Source organism: Pogona vitticeps, chromosome 9 (assembly GCF_051106095.1).
Source record: "Pogona vitticeps strain Pit_001003342236 chromosome 9, PviZW2.1, whole genome shotgun sequence".
NCBI lineage: Eukaryota > Metazoa > Chordata > Lepidosauria > Squamata > Agamidae > Pogona > Pogona vitticeps.
This window is the reverse complement of record NC_135791.1, coordinates 22,571,098-22,594,038: the sequence shown is the minus strand read 5'-3', so window position 1 is coordinate 22,594,038 and position 22,941 is coordinate 22,571,098. Positions and strand designations below refer to the sequence as shown.

General features: G+C 45.8%; 1 protein-coding gene across 2 annotated transcripts in view; it reads right to left on the bottom strand.

Moving 5' to 3' along the window:
- GRIK5 (glutamate ionotropic receptor kainate type subunit 5) overlaps positions 1-22,941 on the bottom strand; it is a 66,920-nt gene that overhangs the window by 4,002 nt on the left and 39,977 nt on the right. The window contains exons 8-18 of one of the 2 annotated variants that reach the window (XM_072980310.2): positions 21,990-22,151; positions 18,079-18,231; positions 16,086-16,190; positions 15,178-15,285; positions 14,129-14,332; positions 11,900-12,013; positions 9,820-9,929; positions 8,607-8,780; positions 6,381-6,546; positions 2,779-3,004; positions 1,396-1,524 (exon numbers count right to left, since the gene is read on the bottom strand). In XM_072980310.2, the coding sequence (XP_072836411.2) occupies positions 1,396-1,524; positions 2,779-3,004; positions 6,381-6,546; positions 8,607-8,780; positions 9,820-9,929; positions 11,900-12,013; positions 14,129-14,332; positions 15,178-15,285; positions 16,086-16,190; positions 18,079-18,231; positions 21,990-22,151 (1,651 nt within the window). Of the gene's footprint in view, positions 1-1,395; positions 1,525-2,778; positions 3,005-6,380; positions 6,547-8,606; positions 8,781-9,819; positions 9,930-11,899; positions 12,014-14,128; positions 14,333-15,177; positions 15,286-16,085; positions 16,191-18,078; positions 18,232-21,989; positions 22,152-22,941 lie in introns of those variants that run through there. The other variant, XR_013538528.1, reaches the window with a different exon arrangement.

Here is a 22,941-nt window from a genome sequence, read left to right as displayed (position 1 = left end):
AAAGAGAAGGCATGTATCAGTTTTGGTATCAACTGGACTATTTCCTCGGGGGGAAAAAATCCTTGGGGTTGTCGTTCAGCAAAGCTGCTGGAAAACTCTCTTACAGAACCTAAGGAAATCTACATGAACCTACATTCTCCTGGATTCCCTATGGAGAAAAAAGGGCTTTTATATCCCTGTTTAAGTTTGTCGAGTAAATCCATCCTGCACAAGACATGCAGACGCTGCAGTGTGTGCGTATAATTGCTACCAGCAACCTTACGCATTGTGAACAAGAATGGACAAAGCTGTAGGCAAGCAGAAACCTCTCCAACACCAAAACCCATTGAAAAACCCACTGTGACAATAAACCACCCAAACTGCTGTTGTCTGCCTATAGTTCAAAAAAACGGCAGCAGCAACCCTACACACACACGCACGCACGCACGCACGCACGCACGCGCGCGCACACACACACACACACACACACACACACACAGAGGGGGGCATGTGAAGAACCCCCAATCTTGTTTTAATGCTTCTGAGAGGCTTCCATGAGTCCCAACCTCCTTTAAGCAAAATGTACACAAATTGCACATCTTCTTTTCAAATGAAAACCTTGAGGTAGGGGAAGGTTTGTCAAATTTGCTGCAAGATTTGGTAGTGTGGTACAACATTTGGTATGACATTCAGCACAGCAGCTAGAAGACCGTCCGCTGGGGCTGGATAAGCCACCACCCCCTCCTCCAGGAAAAAAGGGTATTAGACCCCCATTCAGGAGTGTGGCAAGAAAAATCTAAAAAATAGAAGAAGTTTGTGGCTTTGGATACGTGGGCCTCAACCCCAATCTGGGGAGCGTTTCCCATCATGGTGACGAGATATTCATGCCACAAAATCAAGTTGTTATTTAATCAGTAAAACCTGATCTCTTTCAGGGGGATTTCATTTTAAAAAAATCAATAAAGTCTGAGCAGACAGGGGGAAAAATCTGTTTATGCAAATCAAAAGAAAAGATTCATTTAATTAACTCAGCACATAATATTACACTGCCATTGGTTGGGAGGGACACTGTCTACCCGCAGCTTTCCTACAGCAGCACCTCATCTTTGCTGCCTCCAATGTCTTCTGCTGCCGGAAGAGGCCACTCTTGCAAAACACATGGCGAATTCCTTGAAATCAAAACCTCGCATCCTCGGACCACCGACAGCTTCAGGGCGTAATCTAAGCCTTTCAGCTATTTTCCAGCCTTGTGGTTTCTAAGCCTGCCAGATGTAACTGTATACCCGAAAGGCATAGAGGTTGGTGAGGGACACCAACCTTAAAAGAGAGGGTGCCCTTATTTATTTATTATCTTGAGCCTATTGACAATCTTGGGGTGGCGCCACCCCTCATTTCCCACGAATCGCGATCCCTGACCTTTGGCCCGGTGGTCCTCCTCTTTAGGGCACTTGCTTCCTTCCCACCACTTGCGTTTCAGGATCTCCAGGCGGTTGTTCTCCTGAAGCTGCAGGATGGCGAGAGTGATCTCATCCCGGAACGGGGAGCCTGGAAGATGTCAGGAAAAAAAAAAAAAGCAAATGTGACACACGGGTGATGAAACACCCACCTCCTTATGGCTGTCTCGATAGCTCGATGGTTTAGGTATCTGGATGCGGACCCAGAGGTTGGAGGTTTGATTCCCCCCACTGTTGCCTCCTGGAAGAAGAGCCTGCCTAGATAGCCTTGGGCAAGCTGCACAGTCCCAGGGCTCCCCCTAGAGGAAGAGGATGGGAAACCACTTCTGAGTAGTCTCTGCTTGGAAAACCCTGAAAAGTTTTGCCATATGTCAGAAATTTGACATGGTTATGATTATATTAGGCCACCACTACTCAAACAAGCCGCAAAAGGGACTACCTGGACTCTGCAGTGTCCATCCAGTAGGTTAGCCAGAACTTACTCAGTCATTTTATAACATTAATTATGTTACAGTTCCAGGCCCTCCCAAAAGCAGGGATTCTTTATTATAGTTATAACTTGTTCAAGCTACAAGAAATCTCATGGCACCTGAAAAGTTTCCCAGAATTTTTTTTTGGGGGGGGGTGTATGCACTCCACTACATCACATGCTAAGTGGGTAGCAATTGATAAAACCATTCACGCTAAACAAAATGTCCTAGTCTGTAAGCCATTACGAGATGCTTTCTTATTTTAAGAAGAGGCAGCTGTTGGGTTAGTCTGTGCTAGCATATCAGGCAAAACCAAGAGAAAAATCAAAAAACGAAGAAATCAAAAATGTCGTAGCACCTTAAAAAGCAACTGTGATATATTTTAATGTCAGCTTTGGTGGACAAATCCACTACCCCAGAGATTATTTTTGTTGCAACTATTGCAACTATCCCCTTGCCGCTCGTACAAAACACACTCTCCCATCACCCACAATTCCACTGCCTTGGCACACACAAACAGAGCACAAGGACCGGGATTTTAACCATTCTTCCTCAACATGTTATTTCCCTCCTTCATCAGTCAGTGAGTCTATGCTTCAGTCACCGTAAAAGTAAATGAATGAATGACTGAAGTTATCTCCGGTTAATTCACAGCAGTAATGTAATATAACCTGACCTATTAGCACAGGGCCTAATTGTAAAATAACTGCTACTAAGCTCTGAGATGAGAAATGAAAACAACAACAATAATAATGGTAGAGGTTGCAGCAGGAACGTTTGTCTCGAGTTTATTCCTCGACACGGCTTCTGTTTTGTCGAGGGTCCTGCTCGTGGCGCCCCACGCCGGCTGCTCGCCCGCTTTCTATCAGACTCACCCAGAGGCATGCCGATGCCATAGCCCTTGGTATCCAGGAGCCCCCCAATCTGTGTGAGGTTGCAGTTGAGCCTCCGGTGATATTCGTTCATGGTGCTCTCAAGTAGGAAGGCGTATTTTGAGTTCAGCACCCGAGCGATCCCCTCTTCTGTGCTCTTTACAAAAACACTTGGCTGCTTAGAATGCATGTAATTCCACATCCGTTGATACGTCTGGTACCGAGAATTCTAGTTGGAAAAAGAGAAGGACAGGGAATGATTGCAGGAGCTAGCAAACATGTTGCAAGGTGGTACATCCAAGGCTTTTAAAATTGTACTCTACCAGCAAAATGTCATTACAACAAGCAGTTATGCATATTAGCTGTTATACTGGTGTCCTATACCTCCTCCAAATGGCACAGAGGGACATACTCTGCCAGCCTCTGTTTTACCCACACAATAGCACTCAGAGTAGGTAAAACTGAGAGAGAGTGGTTGAATCAACTTGACTTCAACAGCCTGGTGGCTGATCAGGGAATCTAAACTTGAATCTTGTTGATTCTGACGCGCACAGTAACGGCACAGGCAGTGGTATAACGCACAGACCGAGATATGCTGTACAGCAATGGGGCCTTTTTAAACGGACTAAGAAGGCACTGCTATACCCTAATTTTACATATGTGTAAAGGTCTGCACTGCTGTGTATTCCCACACCCTAAAATGCTCCTGTTCAGGCTTCCAAGCCAACAAGGACAGCAGCTGCGTGATCCTTTAAAAGCTGCTAACACAAAACCTTAGTGATGTCGCTGGACTGAAATTCCCTGCCATCATCTGTCACCACTGGCTACAGCTGGTGGGAGTTGAAGTTCAGTAACATCTGGAATTGGGAGGGGCACGCATTTCCCCGGCTCATCTTCAGAATTTTATTGCTCAGTAGTGTGTCTCTGAGGCACGAGGGGACCAGAAGTGGAGGAAGAGGAGAGTTTGAGAAAGGAACACTCAAAACCCTACCCTAGGGTTTCAAGTTTGACATATTTCCCCTAATCTTCTCAAGTTTTCCTTTCCAGGAATTGACATCTCAAGGTTCGGTACCTCCCGGACGTTTTATAGATCCTTGTTGGGATATTTTTGTTTTTTAAACCTTCCTCTTTTTTTACGGTTCAAAGGAGTATGTTTCTAGATGCTGAGCGAGTCCCCTGAGTATGATTCATCCGCTGGTTTGTTTTCGGACGGTATCATTTTTTCTTTCAAACCGCCAACCATCAGGCTACTGGCGTCCAATATATGGGCAACTCGTTATTTTCGGCAGGCAAGAGGCCGTCCCCCGGTGGCGATGGCTTTCCATTCAAAGCCAAACTTCTCAAAAGGCAGCGATAGAACTGGACTCCGAATTCGAAATAAGATTGCGGCGCCAAAAGCCGTGCAAGAGGGGCTGCAGGAAACCAGTCTGTGACAAGGACAATGTTTTTCACGGGAGGGGGCTGTGCGTTCAGCTAGGTGGGTGGGGTGGAAACTGTAAGTCTCTGAAAAAGAGGGAGAGACGGTAGGCTTTTTCTTTCTGCCATCCCGTCTGCCACCTTGTTTGTTGATTGATTTCCCTTCATTAATGGTCTCCTGGAGTCGAAATTGCTGTTACTGTGGTGACAAGTTGCCAGAGCAACCGAGAGCAGGATGGAATGAGACAGAACACACACACACACACACACACAGAGAGAGAAAGGCAACCAGGCCTGAAGAGACCGGTCACTGCCACCTTAGCTACGGTTGCCATGGCAACCTCCAGCCTTGACCCCTCTCTCTCTCTCTCTCTCTCCCCCCCACATTTACTATGGGGAGGTGTGAAGCACACAATCCAGAGGGAGATGTCAGGCCGGTGCACCTTTTGGCCCTTGAGGGACACACATTTGGCATCTCTCTTCCCGAGGAACCCCCTTCAGCTCAGGAGCACATCGGAGAAAAAGCCACAGGTCCCAAAAGGGGCCGGCTGGGTCTGGAAGCAGGGAAACAAGCCTCAAACACGCACACCTCCTGTGTCACTTCCACACGGGTTCAGGAAAGGGGACGTGTGTGTGTGTGTGTGTGTGTGTGTGGGCAGCTTGCCTCTCTTGGGATGTGGAAAAATGGGCACCAGCTAAAATTCCCCCTTCCACCAACATGGAGAGGGACCAGAAACCCATTGCCTATTTCGCTTTTCTCTTGATCCCAATACCTTGTGCATGGCCCTGGTATCTCCTAGGATAACGTGTTAAAATATGTTTAGTAATTATAACTATAATGAACGAAAACGATTATCCTTCTCATTTGGTTATATTTAGAAGACAAAAGGCACAGGAAACGACTAGGAACAAAGACTTTTGTCTTGGAAGCATCCTTAACCCACCCTGTCCTTATTCCAAATATCCGTATTTTTCGCTCCATAAGACGCACCTTTCCATAAGACGCACCAATTTTTTAGGAGAAGAAAACAGGAAAATATAATCTGTTTTCTTCGCTCCATAAGACGCACAAACTTTCCACCCCCCTGTTTTGTGGGGGAAAAGTGTGTCTTATGGTGCGAAAAATACGGTATGTAAAGGCTGGCAGTTGTTAGTTATGCAGGGATGATGGGAAAGCAATTTCACATGCTCAGAGGCACTCTTGGTTTTACTGTTCATTCTTGTGCTCCAAGACGAAGCCACAGGAATGGAATAAGTCCCATAAGAGCGCTCTCATTAATTAGCCGATTTAGATTTACAGTGCAATCTTAAGCATGACTACTCAGAGTAAGTCCTTTTGCATTCAATTGAGAGTTACTTATTCTCCAATGATTATGAACGGGACTGACCGCAGCCTCAGACTTCTCCATGGAAATCCTTCCTGATTTATTTATTCACCTGTTTGTTAATTTGTCCATCTGTCTGTCATGATTCCTGGAGAATAACATGTGGGAAATGCAGTAACAGGCTTGAAAGTCTGTGTGAGTCAGAGCTGAGCGGAATTTAATGTTCTGGTTTTAAATACATATGAATTGCTCTGCAAATGATAGCGAAGTAGCTCAGAGTCTCGAGAAGGGTCATGGTAGAGATGGCCACGTATCACTGTTTGACCCCTAGCATTAAGTAATTTAAAAGTTATGCTGCCTCTGAATATTTAGGTTTAACGGTAAGATTAACTATGATGAATAATAATTACAACTTCTGAATGCCCTTTAAAAGCTTCACCAAGTTCATATCTACCCTCCAAAAACTATCACTTATATTGTCCCTGAAATGCCTTTTAAAAGGCAGAGCATTATCATCATCCACATACTGCAGATTGGGGGTGGGAGATGAGCCTAAGAGACAGTAGTTTGCCAAAAATAAGTTCATGACAAAGATGGAATTTGAACTGAGGATAGTTTGACTACTACAGCCCTAAAGGGACACCCCCCCTGATCCCTTCTGTACATTTTTCTAAGGTATAGGGACCCTTCCTTTCAATACTTCTCCCAACCCAAAGTTTTTCACATTCTTAGGAACCTTATGAATGGCCTGTCATTTGCTAACGCTGGAAAAGGAACCCTAAAATCAACCCCAATTACATTGGTTCCAAAGAAGATAAGAGCCAAGGGACACCCAGCCATTTGGGAGCAGAGCATGTCTCTCACTTGAAAGAAGGTCATGGTTGACCCGGCGTGGATGGTGCCGTATTCAATGTTGGTTTGGTCAGCCAGGTCATCGGCGGATTCAATGGGCACCTCCATCCGTTGCACAGTGAGGAAGGCAGCAAGGTTGGCTGTGTAGGAGGAGATGATGATCAAGGTGAACGCCCACCTAAAACAACAGGAACAACAACACAAAGGCACAATGAGTGTGCAAAGGTGTGGCAATTTTTCCAGAAGACAAAGCGTGCTTTGAGATTCAAGGCCCTACAGCTCAAAATTAAAACACATTTGTACAGCTCTGCTTCTTTCCCTTAATGGATTTTGCTCTGGTTAAAAAAAAGAAAAGAAAGAAAAAAGGTGGGCCTCAAAGAGGCTACAGATCCCTTGCAAAGATCAATGATTTAGATACTGCAAAGCCAAGATAAGAGAAGCGCTTAGAATCTCTCAAAAAGAAAATAGGTTCATTCCAAAGTGGTTACAGCCATTTTGTACTTCATAAAACTGAGACTCAGGCTTGCTTGCAAACCTCTCCTCTCAAACGAGGTATGTGAAGGCTGTTTATTACCGAAGAGGTAGTGGTGAGCGAAAGGAAACTCTGGACATGCTCTGAGGTACCCTCACCATCTTCTATGCTAGTGCATGGAGGCAAATGGACACCTACAGTAGTTTCTGGATCCAATGCCCATTTTAGAAACAAATTCCAGGACCAGGGACCAAGAGAGCCAAGGTCAAAAATGAAACATTAAAGATCTTTGGATCATGGGCTTTTCTGACTGTTCAGTTTCTCAGACATCAGGAACTCGACAGGGTCTGTTTCCTTGTGAGCAGACGGTACAAGAAACGGAAGGCCTGTGTAACATCATCAATCACAGCGACCCAAGTTGAGAAGGGAGCAAGCCAACTCTAACAAGGACGATGCTACTGTTGAAAAGGGAAAGCATACACCAGCAGGTCCATGTGGGGAAAAAAAGAGGATGTTTCTTTTCTATCAGAGCTGCTAATAACTAACATTTAATTATAATCTCCGAACGGCAGAGCTGGAAGGGACCTTCTGGATCATCCAGTCCAGGAGGCCCAGCGGGGAATCAAACTCCCAACCTTCGGCTCTGCAGCCAGATGCCTAAACCACTGAGCTACCCAGCATTTCTATAACCTTAGAACTTCTTCCTCCCTTTCTGGCTATATTCCAGAGGCCAGAAAGTTTCGTCCTGCTCCCACTCCAGGAGGTGTATTATATACAGTCACTAAGCAGACACCAGCCTCAAAACCCATCAATGCTCATTTCAAGTACTGATGTTCATTTAAATCCTCAACAATGCCTATTAAACAAACACTGTTAGCTCCATATTAGCCTCAAGGGATCATCTCCTGACACTGATACAAGTCAACAGTATTCCTTTTATAGGGCTAAAGCTACATCTTAGTCATGTGTACTTAGGTGAAGCACTCGTTATATTCTTCTTATGAAGAGTGACTTTCAGGAAACACACATTCTGTTTTTATATCTCTGCGGAACAGGGTCTGTAACATCAAGAAAATATGCTAACGAAAACTGGGACTATACAACAATGGATTCATATTTAGCCTAGCGATTGATCCAATATTTTTAGTCTATTAATTATCTGCCCTTGCACTCAATTAATGGATTAAATAACGTTGCAAGTCACAGAAACATTGAGTGACTTTCTGAGATATTGAAGGAAATATAGGACAATTTATGATTCAATAAACACAAGTGAGAATTCCCTGTCAGAAGAAAATGGCTCCTTCATTATATTTTTGCCTTCTCTATTAAGAGACATGCCACAATCAAAGCAACCTCCAAAGGAAAAACAAGTGTGCCCTTAATTCATAGTCAACAGATTAAATGTTGCCCTCGCCAATTAAAAAGTCCCCCACCAATTAATCAACGGAAGCTTTAGTACCAATTAAGCTACCAAATTAAGATCCCAGACCTAAGAATTATCCCATGAGAGGAAAAACACTTTCCTAGGAAACAACAACACATTTTTAAAAGGCAGCTCCGTACAAATTTGGACTCAGTCAATAACCATTTCTTTTTGAAGTAGGTAGGAGAAGAGTCTGGGATTCTTCCAGACCTGCCCGATGTCCAGAACTTGGAAAAGTTATCTGTAGATTTCATAGGCCAGAATCCCCCACACCCTTCCTCCCTGTCGTCACTCTTTCTCAAGCCTGAGTGATAAGATGGAGATCTTATTTTTTGCTCACCACACGCCACTGACACAGCGGGTAGAGAGGGCCCGAGGCATGATCTCCGACCCCTGTTGCATGAAGCCCCCGACAGGGAACCAGAGGCTGTTACCAAGTGTATACTGGTTCTCCAAGATGTTGTGCCGTTCCCGGATACAAGGATGAGGGTTGTACCATTCATAGGGACTCAGCCTGCAAGCAGAGGGAGAAAGGCTGATTTACTTTGGAATTGCATCTGTTTAGGCTCACAGGGTGAAGCCAGGTAAAGAGAAAGCAATTAACATGTCCTTGAGTAGGCAAACCCCCCCCCCAAAAAAAAGAACTGGGGGAGTTGTGGTCTCACAAAGACGCCTTGGGTCCTTTTTTAAGAAGAAAGGTGGGATGAAAGTCGTTTACATAAAACGAATAATAAATAAATAAGACGAACCAGTTCATTTCCATGTCAGCTTGCACGGATCACAGCCCGCTTCCTCAGACACACTCTGATGTGACATGTCTTTAAGGGATATGTTAGATTTAGTTACCAAATGGCTATAGCCACAAACATATACCATAGGGTTCGAACGATGATGTTTATCACAATCCAGTGCAATATGATCATCATGTGCTGTCAAGTTAATTCTGACTTATGGCAAACGTTTTCAGGGTTTTCCAGCCAGAGAATGCTCTGAAGTGGTTTCCCATTCTCTTCCTCTAGGGGGCGTCCTGGGACTGTGCAGTTTGCCCAAGGCTACACAGGCTGGCTCTTCTCCCCCATGCTCCCGGCCTGCCCTTTAACTCACAGACACTGACTCACTCTTAGCCCATAGATCAAAAGTATGCAGTCCTCAAAAATAATTCTACCTGGTCCCTGGCAGTCCCACCAAATTTTAATCAGGAGGAGGTAAAAACCTTCCTCATAGTTCTAGTGATAAGGAAAGGCAGGGAAGGAGAAATTACGTATTTCAAGTTGTAAGAAACTCATACATAACACATTTAAGATATAATTCTTTACGTCTCTCTTTTAACACATATTTGCTACAGACATGAGTGTTCTCCTATGCACATTATGGTATCCCTTGGGCGCACATGGTCTATGACAGGGAACTATTAACTAGGAGGTGGCAGTGATTTTATCAGCAGGCAATTTCAGATGACTCAGTACACTTCCTCCCACTGTTGGAAGAGGAGTTGACTCAAAATCTGCAAAGCTAGGCAAGTATGGATGCAACTGGGGGGAACACTTACTTACCTGGCAGCCAGGAAGAGGACGCAGCTGACAGCAAGATATGCCAGGAGCATGAAAAGCCAAACAGCTGGGGAGAAAGGGTCCAGGAAAGAGAAATATCCTGGTTTGCGGCCCTGTGAAGGAAAAGCACCAGGATACAAGGGATGATATACTGATCCTTCCCCTCTCATTGCTCTCTCTAGCCCTTCCAGAATCGCAGCAATGCTCAGCCTAGCCAAATTGGGGACAGACCTTGTAGGCCTAGAGCAAGAGAACTACAGAACAGGGGAAAGTTATTAAAGAGCTGGGAATTACAGTCCAATAACCATTCTCAGTCCCGCAGTTCTCTAGCGAAGAAGAAGAGGAAGAAGAGGAAGAAGAAAGACATAAAGAACTTCTTCTAGGCTCTGAAAAAGTACCACAGCACTCTGATTGAAAGCTGCCCATTAAAGAAGCATGGCGTGTGCTCCTGAAAGCAGAATTAACAGCTTTCACCTTCTAATCACTGAGACGATAGAACTACATAATGAACTTCCTGTACTGGTCCCCTAGCATTTCAAAGGAAGCCAGCTTATTATTCATGGCACTTTTATGACACCAGAATTTTTAAAACTCAGAATACTAACCTCTATTTCTGCAAATTTATTACACGTCTGGATATTTCATCTGTCCTCCCTGGGTTCCACGGAAGGACTGTTTGCAAAGCGGCTGAGAATTTATCCTACGGTTCTTCCACCCTTTCTCCAAGGTGCTCAGCAGCACCTGGGTGGATCTCCTCCACCCATTTATCCTCACCACAACAACTGTGAGATGCTAAAATTAAGGCTGAGAGATCATGACTGGCCAAATTCACCCAGGTGTTAATATAAGCCAACAGGGAGCCCTGCTGTTTGTACTAGCACGACTGCATGACTTGGGTAGACAAAAGCTAAAGTTTTTTTTTCCCCAGCCTGCTAAAGTTTCCTATTTTTGTTGCTTTCCCGGAGTGAAAAAAGAGGAAAAGGACAGGATGGTCAATCAAACAACTCCAAAGGCTCAATATTCTGCTGCAGTCTGCAGAGCTATCTGATTGGAGAAGACAAATTAGAAAGTAGAAGCATTTGGTTCACTACATATTTCCACTATAAAGCACTGGTTTAACAAGAACGAATTACAGTGGTATTTGTTTGTTTGTTTGTTTGATTGATTGATTGATTGATTTATACCCTGCCCATCTGGTCTATTCGACCACTCTAGGCGGCTTACAACATGACATAAAAACAATAAAACCCAAGAATAGTAAATAAAACATCCAATAGTGGTACCTCACTAAACGACGACCCTGCTAAACGACAAATCCGCATAATGATGACTTTTTGCAATTGCTATAGCGATTCACAAAACAGTCATTCCAGTGGGGGATTTTCGCTGGACATCAATTAGGTCCGTGCTTCGCGAACTGTTTGTTCGCAAAACGATGATTTTTTTCTGCTTCGCAAAATGGCTGCCCTGTGTTTTCTGGACTCATGCTTCGCAGGGCACTCATTTTTACAGATGATCGGCGCATGCAAAATGGCCTCCCTATGGGCGATCTTTGCTGGACGACAAGGTATTTTCCCCATTGGAACGCATTAAATTGGGTTTCAATGCATTCCAACGGGGAAAGGGTTTTCGCATGATGACAATTTCACTAAACAGCGATTTTCACGGGATGGATTATCGTCGTCATGCGGGGCACCACTGTATATACAAGGAGGGCAGACAGTATGTGTCGTGGTTACAGTGCTGCATTGGAGCTTGGAAGATCAATGTTCAAATCCTTATTGAGCCATGGAACTCACTGGCTGAACTTAGACCAGCCATTCTCTCTCCGAGCCTGATGTACCTCACATGTCTATTACAAAGATCAGATATGGAGAGCCCCACTTGCCACTTTAAACTCACTGAGGGAATGGTAGTATATAAATGTAATTAATATATGCTAAAATCCTACAGTCAGGTCAACACCTCCTGTCTTAACATAGCTACTGTACTGTATGAAATTGGAGACAACAGGGCTATTTTGCTCCTTCAGATCCCCCTCCCATTGGTACCCTCCCAACAGCAGAGGACAACCTATACCTACCATGTGCACACGGTACAAGATACTGATGCCCAAGGTCATGAAAGGCTTGGAGAAGTCGATGACCTTCTCCCGCTCAGCTGTGATGGTGAATGCCGCCACTGCCAAGTCAGCTTTCTGCAGAGCAAAGCACAGAGATGGTCACCCAGAGAACACCACATCCCAACTGCACAACTCCTTATGGCACCCTCTACTGGCTGAAATAGAGAGGTAAGGTAGCCCTGCCTTCTACTGCCACTGCCCGCCATCACCCTTCAACAGGTCAGAGTGAAGAGGCAAGCAATAGCCTGTTGACAAACACTGCACCTTGGTCAAGAGAAAGGAAAAGGGCAGCCTGGTGATGCAGGAAGAGTGGTAAGGAGGGATTTCAAGAACACTTTGCAAACAGGGAATAAATCAAAATTTTAAGAGGAAAAGTGTGGCTGCTAAAGGCAGGAAAGCCAATCTAGCACTACAGAGAGAGAGAGAGAATTTTGCACATTGATTTGAAGTAACCAGACAAATGTGTGACTGCAGTGTGTCATTCTATATAAAGAATTCTTTGTTCTTGTAGGCGGCTGAAAATTACGATGAGCTTACCCAGTTATTTCTAATCACACGGTTAGAAAGATTAGGAAACCTTGGTCATGTCCTCATATTTCATGTATAAATGAGTCGCATGCAGTGAAAGAGTGGCACAATCATGGCTATTAAAATATCAATTTCCCCCCAGAATCAAGAGTCTTAGTTATCACTCTCTGCACGGAGAGTTCACAACAACAGTGGACCACAGTCCTCTCCATGGTCCATTGTGTATTTCTGCTGCTTTCTGAGTTGCATGATAACTTTCACTGGACTTCCAAGCCTTTCTACTGTCCTGTAATGGCCCATGCTGGAAGAAGGATCGGGGTCTACATAGACCCTACTGTTCATTCATTAATTCCACAAATAGGGCCGGCTCTACCATCAAGCAGGGACATGGTGGCACTGCGGGCTAAACCTCAGAAGCTTGTGCTGCAGGGTCAGAAGACCAAGCAGTCGTAAGATCGAATCCACGCAACGGAGTGAGCGTCCGTCACTTATCCCAGCTCCCGCCAACCTAGCGGTTCGAAAGCATGCAAATGCAAGTAGATCAATAGGGACCACTTCGGTGGGAAGGTAACAGCGTTCCGTGTCTAAGTCGCACTGGCCATGTGACCACGGAAGACTGTCTTCGGAAAAAACGCTGGCTTTATGGCTTGGAAACAGGGATGAGCACCGCCCCCTAGAGTCGAACACGACTGGACAAAAATTGTCAAGGGGAACCTTTACCTTTTACCTTTACCTACCATTAAGCAGAGTGGAGCATGAGCGTCAGGAAGCAGATTTGGGACGTCATGAAAATGGGGCAAACTCTTACCTATTTTAATTGGATTTTTTCCCCATTTTCATTCCCAGGGAGAGTGGAAAGTGGCAAATGACATGAGCAGCCTTGAGTACTATGTACCTTGATTTACATGGCTTGGTACTGCTATTTACCATTCCAAGGGCAGCAAAAAAATGGGGGGGGCAACCCCTAAATGAATATTCAACTGGGCCCAAGACTTAGTCTATACCATTCCTTGGCAAAGAGATGAAGCGGTATAATCCTAGAGCGGTAAGAGAAAATTGTACCCTTTTAGAGTCCAGAATGTATTTCTGATTGCTCTCTAGGAGGAAAAAAAAAAATCTAAATCCGTACACCATGTGGTGCTAGTTTTCTACATGGAAAGAAAAGAAGCCTTCAAAAAAACCTGATCCTCCCTCCACCTGCTACAAGAAGTGTACAGTCTACTCTCGTAGCCCATAAGCTGTTTCTGTTACATGTGAGATCTTCAACAGGACAGAAGAACAAAAAAAGAAATAGCACCAGGACTTGAGATTTCAGAGAAACACAGCCTCCAAAAGGGCTGTAGGTTAAATCAAAGACAAGGGAAGGGAATTCTGCCCGTGTCTGAAGGCACTTCTCCTCTTCCAAGAGCCCTAAGGTTTTGTGGTTCCAGGATCTAAAGCTTGCTACCAGAAGCGTTCCCAAAGCACAACATCACGATTAAGTCGTGCCAGAGGCTATAGGGTTTTCTTCGGGAAATGAGGCATAGGGAGATCCCACAGGGTGGGGAACGGGGGGTTTTCTTCAAGAAAAGGGAACGGATGAATCCAGGATGAAGCGCTTCAAGGAACCCACAGCCTTTAAAATCAGAAGATCCCGAAGGGAGAAATTCCCAGCGGCCATACCCTATTGATGAGTTCTCCCACCATCCCTGTCCAAGACCCGTTGGGTTCAGGCGCTCCATACAAGCCGTCCTCCACCAGCTTAATCTGGAAGCGGAATTTAAGGATGTCAGCAAGCTCATGGAGCATGTCCACGCAGAAGCCCTCATACTGCTCTGTGCCAGACAACTCCTGGAAGTTTGCACGGCGCATCACATAGGGGTTCTCCTGTAGAAAAGGATGAGGAGTCAACGTGTTAATACTGCATGTGCAGAATCGGGGGGGAAATACAAGGCCTGCAGTCCAAAAAGTAACTTTTCTAAGCTCTTTGCAGTGATATTTTTCTGTCTAGCATGAATAGGAGAACTCGGTTCCAAGATTATCCAAGGTCAGCCCCCTTACCCAAAACACCTCTGCAGGATTATGCCTGCAGGAATTCACCCCGAATGAAGAATAAGCTTGAAAGTTACAGAAACAGTCTACGGGGTCTAAACCTGAAAACCTTAATGGCGAATGGACTGTTTTCAGCTTGACAGCTTTATCAATGGTGCAAGGCCATCTTAACAACCATGTAAAAGAGGGAATTTCAGCAGGGCTACTATTTCTAAATTTTGGATGATAAGTTCACTTGCTAAATTTTCTAAAGACGATGCCAAGGTGCATAAGCAAGAGAAGAGGACAGCACTCGTGTCTTTCTGACAGCTTCCAAAGAACAATGGACTAGATCAGCTCAGTTTAGCTGAACGAGGCTCTTGTTAGCCCACTCTGGCTTTGGATTTTGCCACTTTTCAGTGGTTCCCAACCTTGTGTCTCCAGATGTTCTTGGACTACAACTCCCAGAAATCCTGTCCAAATAGGTAGCAGTGAAAGCTTCTGCAAGTTTTAGGCTAAGAAAACCTGGGGATCCGAGGTTGGTGGGAACCACCGCTCTAACGGCATGCACGCTCCCTGACTAAAGGCGTCTACAAGTTTCTCACCCTGAATTACACTTTTAAAAGGCAGGAGGAAACCACCGGCTGTTTCACTGAAGAATGGCGAAGCAAATCCCCACCCGGGGCAGGAGTCATAGTTACCAAGATAGTAGTGACGATCAGGGTCTTGTTGATGAGGCTCTCGGAGATGTTGATATCCAACGTCGTGGCGTTCATAGCCAGAGTCCTGTTGGAGTACCACACCCCAATCTGTAGAGGGGAGAGAATGGGGTAGAAAGTGTCACTAGGCTAATTGTGTGGATGTGTGTGTAGGGGGAAAAGGTAAACAGAAACTCCAGATTTTGGAAGGAATTGGGTCCCTACCCAGATGAGCCAAGGAAAGCACAAGCCAGATGATTCAGAGGTCGTACTGGCTAGCAGAAAGGCCAACCTGGCATAGAAAGTACAGGACCGCTTCCTGGGAGGCCAGGTGATGCTGGCAGCCAAGAGAATACTTTCACTCCGAGTACAAACGGATGGAGAAATCTTGAGCAATCCAAGCCAGGTTGAAAAGGCTCTTACCCTCGACGTGAACTATTTTAGCTCACATTTGAGGGATCCTTCCATTCCTATGGCGAGATGTTTCTTTCTCCCATGAGAAAGACTCAGGCAGCACTTCAGATTGCTCCCATTTCTCCCCCTTTGGATTCACGATGCTTCCTTCCCCACCCTGTTTTCTGAGCCTTTCATTCCACGGGCCACAGCACCGTCTCTTTTAGATTGAATAATTTAGCAACTCTCTGAAAGGCGAGATCTTCTAACACAGGCAACTGAGGATGCCTCAAATAAGCAGAAGCAGGAAAGGTGCCATTCTCCAGATTTGACTTAAAGAGCAGCTTTTGGCTTTGCTGGTAGAGGCTGCTGGGAGCTGCCCCCCCACCGCCTGGGGGTGCCCTTTGCCCACCTCTGGCAGAACAGAGATGTGCAGATTTCTCAGGCTCATGATTTAAGCCTTCCTTGTTTTGGCGGCTGAGAAAGGAGGGCAAGATTGGCGACAGCTTGCCTCTTACCTCCCGGTGTCCGTGACGGGCTTTCTCCAGGATTCTCAACGTATAATTGGTTCTCTGGCCCTTGCTGTTGAACTCCACGCGCCCCGTCAGCCCATCATACTCTACCTGGCCAGGGATGGAGGGACAGGGATGGGGTGGGCAGGCAGAGAGAGAGAGAGAGAAACAGGAGGAGAGTGAAAAAGGATCAAAACTGTGGTGGCAGCAGCAGGAGGGGACAGGCTATAGAATCATCTTAGGATGATTAGTGCTTAGTGCTAGACCTCAGCATTCCCTGAAATTACAGTGGTGCCTCGCACAGCGAGGGTTAATCCGTTCCGGATTAACCCTCGCTGTGTGAAAACATCGCTGAGCGGGACAGAAAAGCCCATTGGAATGCATTAAACAGTGTTTAATGCGTTCCAAAAGGCTCCTTTACTCACCGTTCAGCGATGTTCCTCTATGACCGGCAGCCATTTTCGCGCCCTCCCCTCGCTTAACAAGGGCGCAAAAACGCTGTGCGCGGCCATTTTGCGGCTTCCGGCGGCCATTTTGTAGCTGTGGAACAGCTGATTGGCGGGTCGCAAAGCGAAGGTCGGTAAGTGAACTGCTTACCGACCTTCACTCTGCGATTTTCGGCCACAGGGGCCATCGGTATGCGATCGCATTTGCGATCGCAAAAACATCCTCGTAGAGCGAATTCATCGCTCTACGGGGCGCTCGTTGTGCGAGGCACCACTGTATTCATTTACGTAAAATATTTTTACCCCACCTTTCTCCTTGAAAAGGACCCAAGGTGGTTTACATTATTAAAAGACAACATATAAAGCTAAAACCGCAAGTATTCGAGATGGACACGAATCACACTGATTCGGCGGTTCGTGCCAGTTCGTTTACCAGCCCAACTGGAGGAGGTGGGGCTTTGAAGCACCAAACATCTGTTCAGCTGCTAAATGAACCCGCGCCTTGTGCCCATCTCCAGTAAGTATACCAATGCTAAGTAGGATGAAACAAATACCAGTCTAAGAAACAGTAAACAAGAGCAATAGCAAAAACACATTCAAAGCAGTAAAACACAACCGTCCACTTAAAAAAACCCACTCTGGCTGCCAGTCACTCAGGGAAAGCTTGCCTGAAGAGAAGAGTCTTTGCTTGCTTGCAAATGGAGAGCCAAGAGGGGGACCAACCTGGCCTCCAGTGGGAGGGAGTTCCAAAGTCTCTGGGAGCAGCCACAGAGAAGGCCCTCTCCCGTGTCCCTACCAAACACACCTGTTAAGGTGGTGGGACTGAGAGAAAGGCCTCTCCTGATGATCTTACCTCCTGAGCCGGCTCCAGCTATTTCCCACTTTCTGAACTCAACGTTCCTGCTTTGGTGCTTTCATGAAGTTTATTTAAATAGCCGTAAGAAATCCCTGAGCCTTCCCAGGACTTTGGCTGTCCCAGAAACCTGGGCATCACAGTTACTAGAGTTCTGGCTTTAATTTATGGAAAGAGGCCCTTTCTCTCCAGTCTCTGCTTGAGTTTGTAGTGATGTCACGGAATATTAATGAACATTCTAAAGGGCTCTGGGGCAACCTCTGAGTACAAAGGGCCTAATTACAGACAGCACTACACATTGTCACCAGGAATGGGCTCGGAAAGATGAGCAAGCCTCTTGACAGCCATCGCCCAGGGAGCAGAACTGGGGGGCGTGATCTAGGATGGGAAGCGAAGACACACGCATTTGTTTGGCTGCTTTGAAAGGGCTAGGGCATTTCCCCCCCCCCCCGCCGCCGCCAATCTACCTATGGAAGAAAAGACACCTAAAGTCTGGAATCTAAGCAATAGGTCACAGCATCTCTCAAAGTTTCTCTCTGGCCAACCTGCATCCAATTCTTGCATGGATCCTGGCTTAAGCCAGCCATGAATCCGATCGGTGCAGGCTTTGATTCTCACCAAGACCTTCTCAGTCGAGTGCAAATCAGTGCCTACGGTAAGAAAGGAAGCTTTCCTATCCGGGGCAAAACCATCAGCTCACCATTCGCAAATAGTTCATGAGACTCGTCCCATGTTGCCAGATGTTCGCCGAAGTGCAGGCCAGGGGTTTGACCCCGATTTCCTGGCTGCGATTCAGCTCCCGCACGGCGCTCACCACCACATGTACAGCATCAAACATCAGGGCCGCTGACAGCTGGAGGGGAACAAATCATTCCACAAACAGTGTTAATCAAGACAGATGCCAAGGGTGGGTAGAGGCAGCCCTCCCTACTTGCTCAGCGATATTTCAGCCTCCCCAGCTGCCACCAAACATCTACAGAACACTAGAAGCAAAGGTGGAACGAAGGAATCAGATACTAAATTTCAGACCTATAGCATCGCCTCTGTTTTTCACCACAGCTTTGAGATTCGTCCACTGGGCACCCCCTATGTACAAATTTGCCCCAGCAATTTCCTAGTAACTAACACTAAATTACTGTAAGCCTCGAAATAACCACTTCCTCTGTCACCTATGGTGCAGAACCGTTACCTCCAAGTGATCAGGCAGGAAGGATTTTTATCAGGCGAAAGAACAGTTTGATGGGCCTGCTAGCTGTTGACAAGCTACAAATTATTAACACAGATAAAGGACACCGTGCACATTCAGATGCTTGTAAACGCATTTTGAGTATGATAGATGTTCATTCCAGTCAGACTAGAAACAGGACTGGCTCTCTGTAACCTGATTTATCTACCTTTCAGAATCAACAAAAACTTCCTGTTTTCCTCGGGTTTTAACAGGCAGAGTTTAAAAGGAAGCGAATCTGGAAAAGCGGGGGGGGGGGGGGTAGGAGGAGGAAGGACTTCAACCCATGTCTGAAGACTCTCCACCCAAAGGGGAGAGGACACTGTTTTCCCCCGGTCAGCCATTTTCAGCCAAGAAGTATAGTTTTTTTTAAAAGCTGACGCGACTGAAATGACCTGAAATGAGCAGGACATCAGCCACATGCCCTACGTGGAGACCCATAAGTGGACGGGTCCGTTCAGGGAGACGAGACTGGGGATCTCGGCCACATAGGCCGGGGATATTCATATTTGTTTACAAATACAAATATCGCATCTCTAGTCTGCACGAGTAGACTATAGGCTATGAAAACTCATACTCATGTTTTGCTATGCATACAGAAGGTAATACAGCTGCCTCTTTGAAAATTACTGAAATAAATGGAGTTGCCAGGCCTCTGTTAACCAGATGGCAAAATGCGGGGCGAGAGGACCAGAACAGACCCCAGAACAGACCTGTGAATACTCTTTCTGAGTCCTAAAAAAAAAATCTGGAAGTTTTTGCAAGTATTTGCAAAGAATGCTCACAAAGACAGAGTGGTAAAGATGGGTACAAACTGCCAATTTGTTCACCATCACAACACGAGTTTGGTGGTTTGGCACCCCACCCCATCTGGTTGGCACCCACTCCAGGGCAGGGCACCAACCTCTGTAAACGAACCAGGATGAACTGCCATGCCCACATCTGCGCAGTGGCTTGCAAGGTAAACAGAGGCATGTTCTCCACCATTACACATAAGCAGTATGTGGGACTAGAAAAGTAGTTTCAGATACCTGGGGCAAGAAAAAAGAGTTTACTTACCTGTAACTCCAGTTCTTTGAGTGAATCATCTATGAATTCACACTAATGGGTTAATCTGCGCCTGTGCAGAGATCTCCGGAATATTCTAGAGCTCAAACACACGTTCGCCAGGACCGCCCCCCTAACACACGTGGTCCGCCCGCCCTGGTGATTGCCTCAGCTCCCAAACAGCCCGCCGCTGTATAAAATAAACCGATGTGACGTACAGAGGGGAGGACGGGCGGGCAGTGTGAATTCACAGAGGACCACTCGAAGAACCAGAGTTACAGGTAAGTCACTTCTCTTTCTTCTTCGTGGTCTCTGTGAATGCACACTAATGGGTGACTAGCAAGCTTACCTGACAGGAGGAGGGACGTCACGGAAGAACAGAAACCAATACCTCTTGTCCAAAGGCAGCATCCGACTTGGCCCACACATCCAATCGACAGTGGGATGCAAAAGTTGATGGAGTGGACCAAGTAGCAGCCATGCATGTGTCAGGAACAGGTATGCTTTTGAGAAAGGCAGCAGAATCAGCCACTGCTCTGGTGGAGTGTGTCTTCATGTCAGGAGGCAACGGTTTCTTTGCAAATTCATAAGCACAACGTATGGTGTGGACAATCCAACGGGAGATAGTTTGGGAGAAAATCTGAGTTCCCCTACGTGGCCGATGCATGGAAACAGTCTCTTAGTCTTGCGGAAAGGCGCTGTTTTTTCCCCATAGAATGCTAGGGTTCTCCTGACATCCAAGAGATGGAAGGATCGCTCAAGATCTGTCGATGGCTGTGGGAAGAAGGTAGGTAAGATGATAGGCTGGCGGACATGGAAATCAGACACAACTTTAGGCAGGAAGGAAATATCGGGGTAGAGAATGACTTTGGATGAAATTGCAAGAATGGAGGATCCGCTCACAGAGCTGCGAGCTCGGGTGCTCTACGTGACGATGTGATAGCTACCAAGAATAAAACTTTAAACGAGACAAGCCATTCAGATGAGGTTGCAAGAGGTTCGAAGGGTGGCAGTGTAAGGCGTTGGAGAACGGTATGCAAAGATCATTGATTGAGATGTGGAAATAAGCGTTGCTCAAGTCTATGACAGCGAACCAGTTTCCGCCTTGAAGAAGAGGAAGAATATGTTCTAACATCACCATGCGGAAACGTCTCTACAGGATAAAGCAGTTCAGATCCCAAAGGTCAAGGATGGGCTGGAGACCTCCGTCTCTTTTGGGGACAAAGAAATAACGGGAGAAGAAGCCCAGGTCGTCATCCTGTGGAATGACTACCAAAATAGAATCCTTAGAGAAGAGTGGTTGAATCTCTTGTTCTAGAGCGTTTGATGATGTGGTTAGGACTACCCTGGAAGGTGGGAGGGGCAAAAACTCTATTGCGTAACCGATGGATATTATAGACAGGACCCACAAATCAGTGGTGATGGACGCCCAAGATGGGAAATAGGCTGCTAGGCAAGTGGTGGAGGATAGTGGGATACGAAAAGAGTAGATCTGGGTGATAGGGGAGTCAAAGATTCTGCTTGATTTTCTTATCAGGTCATCGGAAGGACTGTCAAGGACGCTGTCGCTATGCGTGCTGTCAATTTTGGTATGAGGAAGATGACTGAGGTAGGTATCTTTGTTTTTCCAGAAAGGATTTGAATTGGTGGAAAGGATACAGATGGCGCCACTGATATCTTTGGGGCCTGTAGTATGGCTGAGCGTTGTATGAATGTGCCATCTTTCTCATCTTTTGTAGGTTTTCTAGCATTTCCATTAAAGGTTATAAAGGGTGGGGGGCAGTAGGAAAAAGCAGGATCAAGTCTCTTAGAAATAAAAAGTCTCTTACAAATCTGACGGATTAAAAGTCTATTCTTCTATAGAATCAATTTGTTTTGTCGTTTATTTCTCTAGAGAAAAGAACCAAGAAGCGTGAACGTAGAGCTCGTCAAGAGATGAGACGTCAGCGGCGGGCTGTTTGGGAACTGAGGCAATCGCCAGGACGGGCGGACCACGTGCGTTAGGGGGGCGGTCCTGGTGAACACGTGTTTGAGCTCTAGAATATTCCAGAGATCTCTGCACAGGTGCAGATTGACCCATTAGTGTGCATTCACAGAGACCACGAAGAAGAACCTAATTGAGTCACTGACCAAATACTCAGAAAACTCCATTTTTGCAGCTACAGCTCTCAGAATTCAAATTCCCAGGTTTCAGATTCTGCCAGCCACAGTCCAAAACAAATAAAATTTCCAGGAAGAATGCATTACCAACATGTGTTCCTCACATTTTTAATAGCTCCTGCCATACAATTAATTGCACACCTATTCCTTTGCATTGGATTGAAGTTTGCTACACTTACCGCAGGGCCAGGATAAGGGCTAACCTCGCAATTCTCCCGCCATGACATGTTGAGGCTGCGGACGAACTCCATGTAGAAAGGGTGGCTAGTGTTAAACATGGAAAAGCCCAGCACATTAGAGTGCTCGTCCACAATGCCATCCAGGTGCAAGATCGGGAAATCCTGCAGGGGTTGTGAGCACAACAAAGGGCGTTAACGGGTCATTCAGTCTTATGTACACAACCTGAACGGATGCAAGTAAACGGCTTGAGCCCTGGATCCCTGAAGGACCGCCTCCTTCCATATGAGCCTACCCGGCAGTTAAGATCTAGCCAGGGGGCCCTTTTGAAAGAGCCATCCCTCAAGGAGGTAAGAGGGACGGCTTGTAGAGAAATAGCCTTTTCAGCAGCTGCCCCCAGATTATGGAATGCCCTCCCGACTGAGATTCGTCTGGCGCCGACGCTGATGACATTTCGGCGCCAGGTCAAAACCTTCCTGCTCCTGAAGGCTTTTAACTGAAATAATATCAGCTGTGGGTCCTGATGGCAATTTTTAGGGTATATATTTTAATTGCATTTTAATTGTTTTGTCTTTTTATTGTATTTTGGATGTTGTAAGCCGCCCAGAGACCTTTGGGTAGTGTGGGCAGCATATAAGTTAAATAAATAAATAAATAAATAAATAAATTGTTGTTGTAAGCCGCCTAGAGTAGTCCTCGCGACTAGATAGGCGGGATATAAATAAAATAAATAAAATAATAATAAATAAATAAATAAATAAATAAATAAATAAATAAATAAATAAATAAATAAATGAATGAATGAATGAATGAATGAATGAATGAATGAATGAATGAATGAATGAATGAATGAATGAATGAATGAAGTAGAGGCCAAAGGCAGAAACAGCAGCAGATGGAAGAGAGAAGAAGGTAAATGTAGAAGATGTTAAACTTTACACAGTGGATAATGGT